This window comes from Lolium rigidum, chromosome 3 (genome assembly GCF_022539505.1).
Source record: "Lolium rigidum isolate FL_2022 chromosome 3, APGP_CSIRO_Lrig_0.1, whole genome shotgun sequence".
Taxonomy (NCBI): Eukaryota; Viridiplantae; Streptophyta; class Magnoliopsida; order Poales; family Poaceae; genus Lolium; species Lolium rigidum.
In genome coordinates this window covers 95,085,633-95,094,161 of record NC_061510.1, presented here as the reverse complement: position 1 = coordinate 95,094,161, position 8,529 = coordinate 95,085,633, and the positions used below count along the sequence as shown (strand labels likewise).

The 8,529-nt window shown below is 44.2% G+C and overlaps 1 protein-coding gene across 1 annotated transcript in view; it reads left to right on the top strand.

Moving 5' to 3' along the window:
- The first annotated feature begins 3,609 nt into the window (after nucleotides 1–3,609).
- Nucleotides 3,610–8,529, top strand: part of LOC124695207 (cytochrome c biogenesis CcmF N-terminal-like mitochondrial protein 2) — a 29,826-nt gene continuing 24,906 nt past the window's right edge. The window contains 1 exon segment of the mRNA XM_047228085.1: nucleotides 3,610–3,698. Within this exon segment, the coding sequence (XP_047084041.1) occupies nucleotides 3,610–3,698 (89 nt within the window).

The window sequence follows — 8,529 nt, the reverse complement described above, 5'->3', positions numbered from 1 at the left end:
CCTCATCCCCTTGTTTAAAAGTGAAGACTAATTCCTCAGGTGAAGAAGTAACAGGTGCAGAACTAGACATGGTAACAAAAGTAAAATGCAAGTAACTAATTTTTGTGTGTGTTTTTGATATAGAGAACAAGACAGTAAATAAAGTAAAGCTAGCAACTATTTTTTTTGTGTTTTGATATAATGCAGCAAACAAGAAAGTAAATAAAATAAAGCAAGACAAAAACAAAGTAAAGAGATTGGATTGTGGAGACTCCCCTTGCAACGTGTCTTGATCTCCCCGGCAACGGCGCCAGAAAAAGAGCTTGATTGCGCGTAGTTAACACGTCCGTTGGGAACCCCAAGAGGAAGGTATGATGCGCACATCAGCAAGTTTTCCCTCAGTAAGAAACCAAAGTTATCGAACCAGTAGGAGCCAAGAAGCACGTCGAAGGTTGATGGCGGCGGGATGTAGTGCGGCGCAACACCAGGGATTCCGGCGCCAACGTGAAACCTGCACAACACAACCAAAGTACTTTGCCCCAACGAAACAGTGAGGTTGTCAATCTCACCGGCTTGCTGTAACAAAGGATTAGATGTATAGTGTGGATGATGATTGTTTGCAGAAAACAATAGAACAAGTATTGCAGTAGATTGTATTCAATGTAAAAGAATGGACCGGGGTCCACGGTTCACTAGAGGTGTCTCTCCCATAAGATAAATAGCATGTTGGGTGAACAAATTACAGTCGGGCAATTGACAAATAGAGAGGGCATGACCATGCACATACATGATATGATGAGTATAGTGAGATTTAATTGGGTATTACGACAAAGTACATAGACCGCTATCCAGCATGCATCTATGCCTAAAAAGTCCATCTTCAGGTTATCATCCGAACCCCTTCCAGTATTAAGTTGCAAACAACAGACAATTGCATTAAGTATGGTGCGTAATGTAATGAATAACTACATCCTCGGACATAGCATCAATGTTTTATCCCTAGTGGCAACGAGCACATCCACAACCTTAGAACTTTACGTCACTTGTCCCGGATTTAATGGAGGCATGAACCCACTATCGAGCATAAATACTCCCTCTTGGAGTTAAGAGTAAAAACTTGGCCGAGCCTTTACTAATAACGAGAGAGCATGCAAGATCATAAACAACACATAGGTAATAGATTGATAATCAACATAACATAGTATTCTCTATCCATCGGATCCCGACAAACACAACATATAGCATTACGGATAGATGATCTTGATCATGTTAGGCAGCTCACAAGATCCAGACAATGAAGCACATAAGGAGAAGACGACCATCTAGCTACTGCTATGGACCCATAGTCCAGGGGTGAACTACTCACTCATCACTCCGGAGGCGACCATGGCGGTGAAGAGTCCTCCGGGAGATGAGTCCCCTCTCCGGCAGGGTGCCGGAGGCGATCTCCCGAATCCCCCGAGATGGGATTGGCGGCGGCGGTGTCTCAGTAAGGTTTTCCGTATCATGGCTCTCGGTACTGGGGGTTTCGCGACGAAGACTATATGTAGGCGGAAGGGCAGAGTCGGGAGAGTCACGGGGGCCCCACACGCTAGGGCCGCGCGGGCCCCCCTGGGCCGCGCCGCCCTAGTGTGGCGGCGCCCCGTGGCCCCACTTCGTCTTCTCTTCGGTCTTCTGGAAGCTTCGTGGCAAAATAGGCCCCTGGGCGTTGATTTCGTCTAATTCCGAGAATATTTCCTTACTAGGATTTACGAAACAAAAACGACGAGAAAACGACAAGCGGCTCTTCGGCATCTCGTTAATAGGTTAGTGCCGGAAAATGCATAAATATGACATAAAGTATGCATAAAACATGTAGATATCATCAATAATGTGGCATGGAACATAAGAAATTATCGATACGTCGGAGACGCATCAGTCGCTGAAACTCTCCTTCTTGGCTCTTGCTGTCAACTTTTTTGTTCAATATGCCATTTCAGGCTATTCAGGAATTTCCGATCCCGAACCCGAATTGTCGGGAATCAAATGTTATGATGCATTTTCGGGCGTCATTTTCCAGAACACAAAATACTTTTTCCCGATTCTCGTCCTGAAATTTTGGGATTTCCCAAACGCCTGGAGTGAGGAGGCGACATTCCTGTCCACAACGAGGCGCATGTGATGACTTCACCAATTTGAAGACCCATCGAATCAGTTTTCTTGAACTTAGTGTCTCGAAGGTGTGCTCATAGGGATAAGATATGTGTCCGTTTATAAGAGTCATATAGACCCTTGAAAAAATTACCCGTAAACTTATCATTTTTTCTTCTTTTACCCAGCGGAATATAAGATTTACCAGTGTCTATATCATAAGGTGCAAATGATGTGCAGCTACTACCGGTTTGAAAGAATTTGGAAATTGTCGTCGCCAAAGCATACAAGCTTGCAACTGAATGCGATCGACATGATGGACTGAATGGGCCTAGACTCCAGACGGCTCACGTGACAGGCATCAATACTTCTTTGCACTTTGCAACTAGATTGGTGGCAAGGGCGGGGGCCCTTGAGGGATAGATTCCCTGGCTTTTTGCTATTGTCGCGGAGCCAGAGGCCATAATTACGGTTATCTTCAAGAACAACACTTGCAAGGTGACCTTCCACCGGGGACTTGTCTTTGGGGAGCAAGTTGAGTGGGACAATTTATTCCCGCTTGGTGGAGGGCCTCACCCTTTCGAAGCCTCATGACCTAATTTCTTGGTCCTTCGAACCTGCTGGGAGTTTCTTGGTATGTTCCTTGTATAAGAAGATGTGCCAGGGCATCCCCCATAAGCACTACGGTGTCCTGTGGGGGATGAAGGCCTCACTCAAGGTGCACATCTTCCTTTGGCAATTGGCTGAAAAGAGACTCACGCCCAATGACAACATTCGGAAGCGTAGGGGCCCTTCCAATGGTGCATGTGCCTTATGTGGGGAGGTGGAGGACATCAACCATATTTTCTTCCGCTCCCCGCATGCTAGATTCATGTAGAGCGCTATCAGAGAGCTTCTGCATTGTTCCTGGAACCCTTCGTGCTTTGCCGATACACCTACACGCTGGTTAAACTAGGAGAGTTTTCTGGTTAGCGTGTGCCACCCTTTTGTAGACCCTGTGGCATCTCTACTACTTAAAAAGACTAAACTGGTTCCTTATTCTGCCAATACGTTTCGTCGTCCTTTTGTTGTTCGCCGTCAAGATTTTGGTCGTCATCCTTCGTCAAATCCCCGCCCGTCGCACTCGTCCCGCAATCAGTGCCGCCTGCCCGCCTCTTGAAAGAAAAACCCCGTCGCTCTCGTCCTTCCCTTCCATGTCCCGAAATCCCGAACGACAAACCCTCGTGCAGTCCCCTCTCCTCCCTCGCATGTGCGCCGCCGCTTGGAGACCCCTCCTCTCCAATGCGCGCCGACGAGCCCTTACCTTCTCTCTCTCTCTCTCCCCCCACGCGCACCGCTCCGCCTCGCCGACGACGCCGCCGAGCGCCCCTGCTCCAATGCCGCCCCTCTGACCTGCTGCGTTGCGGCCTCCTACCCACCCTGCCACCTCCCGCAGTCTGTGCCCTTCTCTCACGTAGACTACGCGTCCACGAGCTCTGGCCGCCGCTACGCGGAGCGCTCATGGCGGCCGACCTCCCGCTTGGCCCTACTATCATGCGCGCAACTCAGGCCCAGATCGATCTAGAGGAGGCGGAGCGGGTGATGGGATGGTCAGATCGATCCAGAGGAGGTGGAGCATATGGCTGGTGTGGAGGGAAACGCGTTGCCGGATCGATTTGGTGGCTGCTTTTGCGTGCGTCCACACCCCTCAAACGCTCCTGCAGGTTACATCTCCACAAGGTTTGCTACTTTCCTCTCATCTCCACATGGAGCTTTTCACGGTGACCAAAATCACAGAGGGCCTTTCAGTGGCTTGCTCTGTGCTTTTCAATTCCAATTTACCTGTGTTAATTACGATACATATGTTGAAATTGTAGCCGACACAGTATATATAATTCCATGGAGCTGCTATGCTTATAACGGAAAGTGTTAAAAAATGATCCATTCTATTTGCCCCTTGCTAAATATGTGCAGTCATATGGCTTTTTCAAATTGTAAATAGGTGGTTGTCTTGCAATGTAATTGATGTACGACTTGGTAAATGTTTTGGTTGTAGATTTATCCACTGACAAAGCAAATGATTACGAAAAATACCGGTGGGAGTACTAGCGCAAATTTAGCTTTGAACTCTTAGTTCCTTTTGTGAGTCACTCTAACTTACTCAGATATATAGTATGTGTGACAAGAACCTGAAGGTGGGTGAAACCAATCAATAGGTGAGTTAGATCCTCTTCGGTGCCAGACACCGGTACTTGGCAGAGAAGAGCAGCAACACTTGTGGCGATGTTGACGTGATTTAAAACATGTATTTTGATTGAAATTATGCCCACTGAAGATTGTATATTTAGTTCTGTTGTTGCAACTTTAGAGGTACCAAGACATCAATAGTTTAGATGAGATGACAAACTTGAAATAAGGTGAGAATTGAAGCAATAAATCCCTTCCCTGTTATTTATTTGCCTTACTCAAATATCAGTCAGTTTGTAGAGCTCTCTTATGTGCATTCTTTGTGTCAGCTGTAAAGCTTGCATCAAGAAGTAGGTTCTCTTATGTAATTATCCTTAGTTTTTCTCCATATTTCTTCAGATTTTTATCTCAACGTGCATGAACTTAATTATTGGTTGGATTTCCTTTTCAGTAAGTAACTCTGTCAAGTATGTGTGCAGAAAGATACACAACTGAAGCTTTCTTGAGCTTTGCTGCTACCGCATGTGTCAATTTATACATGTATAGTTGCTTATCCTTTAGTGAAATTGGTATGTTTATGTTGCTTTGGTAAGTCTCACCAGTTTGCTCGATGAAGTTTGCACGTGCGTTAAATCGCTAACCAGTTGTATAAAGTAGAACATGTATACGCATTGGAAAGCACGGGCCCTTTTCCTGTTACTAAAAAAGATCCACTGTGTTCTAACTTCTAGATCCAGTATGGGAGCAATTTCACAACAGATCTAGGTAGTTTTTATTTTGGCTTCCACTATCAAGTATTTCCTGCTGAAATACTTTACATTGAGCTTGGTAATATATTTTAACAGCTTGCTAAGATATGACATTAAAGAAATATTCATTAGACAATACTATATCTTGCAGGTAAGTATACAGTAATTTTCGGATTCCTCAGTTGAAGTTGGTAATTCAGAGCAGTGAGGTGATTAGCCTACAACACTCAGCAAGCGAGGTGACTGCTGGAGTATAGGCCTATAGAAGTGGCTTGACTCCATTTTTATTTTCAGAGGATTAATGCCTTCATGGTTTCTTCAGTTTGTGGTTCGACCCTTCCAGGTATATCTCATGGTTACTACAAAATCTTATTTATAGAAACCAAGCTTGCATATTCTTGTGTACTTGTATTATTTTTATGTGTATCAGTACCGTGTGTAATATGTATGGTAATATGAATACTAAACTCTGGGAGAATCTTCGAGCTTGAGCGCCACACACTCCACCTGCAGGGTTCGGCCACTTCCACCGAGGACAAGGGGATCCGTTTGCCACTGCGGCGAGGAGAGATGGTGGCTACCAATGTCGTGCGTTACCAAGCTCGAGGTGTCTCGGTCAGTGTGGAGAGACTCGCAGCATCACAAATACATTTCGTTCGGCTAAGCACACTTATAACAATCAATATGAATAAAAAATGTTGCTTGATAACCATTTTAGGCGGAGTTGCTGGGAGCTATTAGGATTCATCGAGACTGGTTCGGAACTGCTGACACTTGCAACTGCGCTAGAAGATCTGAAACTACACTCATACTTGGTTCTCCAGTTGTGAGGTCGTAGCTTGTAGGAGAGAGAGGTAAATACACCGGCACATGAGATGGAAAGATAGGAAGCCAAACAAGCAGCATATAATGTTTTAATTTATGCACGGTAAATGCAATTGATATTTGCATTATTATTGCAGTTAGCCATTTTGATGGTGCTTAAAATTAGAGTTGCTACTTGCAGTTTTCCCCTCTGGATTACCAAAAATTCTTCAGTGGATGGCACTATGGCAGTTTAATCACCGTCTATGGAGGATTTTCTTGAAGAACAATGTTTGTTCACTTTCGAGGGGGGTCTCGTGGATCATCTCCTCCATGTTAGGTTTCTGGGAGAGCACTATGAGCCAGCAGTGTATATGGCATATCGTTGGCAGGTCATTTGCTATACCCCTAGCAGTAATGAAGTATTTTCTGTAAGGAAAGTGCTCTTCTCTTCCTGCTGGCTACCAATTAGAGAGTTCTTGATATTGACCATTCTAATGGCAGCGACTTATGTACCTGTATATTAATTCATTTGATAATTTTTGTATATAAATAGTATGTCGAGAGCAACAAAACTAAATTTAATTAATATCAGTTGACCATGGAACATGGCAGCGGCATTAACACTATGCGATGATGGCCTAGCACACACTCCAATTTGAGTTGAAAGTATTTACAGTTGTCAAGAAGTTGTGCTATTACCTAGAGAAGGCCATGGGATGTTCTCACTCGATGCCAACAAGTTTGATTCTGCTAAAAAATCGAGGTGCTCAGACTGATTGTTGGTCAGCGGTTCTTTTGTTTTCCTGTACAATTTATACTAGGAATGTACCGAGATGGCATTAAAAGTAAGCGCATGATCTTTTAATGTGATATGGCATGTACTTCTTTGTCTTCATCGGTAAAATTATTGCACGCTTTGTTTCTTCCGAACTTATTAGGGTTGCCACTCAATTCAAGAATTAGATAACTGGGAAGATTTGGTAGCATGTTGTTAGCTTCCTAATCTTACACACTTGGGAATTCATATGCAAAAAATTTAGTTGTAGACCTACTATCTCAATTCTCCTCAAATATATTCTATTATGTTCATCTGGTATAGCTTCAGGATAAGAAAAGAAAATAAGAAATCCAAGCTATTTATTAAGATTTTACTAGATTTTGGCATATATTAGTATGTTGGTGCATGAATCTTTGGACTTCAGATAAAAAGATATCTCTACTTACTTAAAAAGGATGAATTTCCTCGTTTCTTCCCGTTGCTCGTTTTCGTCCAACACTGTTTCAAATAAGATCATTTTGCCCTCCCATCAAATCACAAAAGGCATAAGGAAAAAAAAATCTATAAGGCAGATTGCCAGCAGACATTGATCACTAATTGTCTCCATGATTGGGGGATTTCACACCTCCAAATGGCCCCAGATATCTCTCCACCTCTAGCGCGCCCAGCTTGACCAGATAGACGCTGCCTTCGCCCTCATTCTCCCTGACCTTGCCTCAGCGCCGACGATCTATTCTCGCCTCTGGCCGGGCCACCCCGACATCTCCACCGTAGCCGTGCGGATGGAGCCATCCAGCGGCGTCGTCGGCATCGGAACATCGACCACCGGAGATGCTACTCGAGGTATGAGCAGTGCCCCAGCCCGCAACCCCCAATCCCCGTCTTCCCAATTTTGAAAAAAATTGCATCTTCCTTGTGCAGACAGTTGGAGGAGGGCTGCTGATGGTCGCCGATGTCCGCAGGATGCACTGGTAGCACGGCACAGGTGCGACCAATTCTTTGATGTTACAAAATCCAGTTATATGGATTGAATATGTGAATGGTTGGTAGGTTGATACTCTCACGATGACACGCGGTGCATGACGACGAGTCCCTAGGCTGGGCGGTGGCATGCGGTGCATGTTGACGAGTCCTTGTGTTGGGTCGCGCGCGGGAGAATTCGATGTAGGGGATGGGGGTGGCCCCAAAGAATTATAAAATGGGGCGGAACGAGGGGTTGGCGAGCAAGATTGGGGCGGGGGTCCTATGTTGGTGGCACGAAGAAAGGGGTTGTTCGCTACGATAATTCATGTGTGGTTGGTAGGGCGAAAGGAGTGGATAACCGATGGCTATTCATTTGTCTATTTGTATTAATCTACTCTTATAATAATATATTATACAACACTCGTATATAAATACAGACTATCTTTTTTTGTGGGCATTGTGTATTTGAATATTCTAAGATACACTTTACAAGTTCACATGAGGATAAATACTCTCATCCTCATAATAAATACTCTCCAACTCCTATGAGGATACATCACTGCAAATAAAATTAATATCCGCACCACCGGCCTGCCGACGAAGATTTTTACCCTAGCCGTTATTGATGATTTGCTAAGCCCTTTTTATATGTTGAACACATAAGGCAGGCTGTGATCCAGGGTTATTTTCGGATATTTATAAATATCAAAGTGTTGTTTGATAGTTATGACTGCCAGAACAAAGGTGTGGGACTTGCCGCAGAAGAGTAACAAGAAGAGCTAGAACTTGGAACCACACAGATGCACAACAATGTTTATATTGCTATTGTGTTCGGTATTATCACAGTATATTATGATATCCCTGATTTGTTTTTAAATTTTTATAATAAGTTATGAATTATATATGTGCATTGATAAATAAAATTTGAAAACCCGTGGCAACGCACGGGCATTTGTA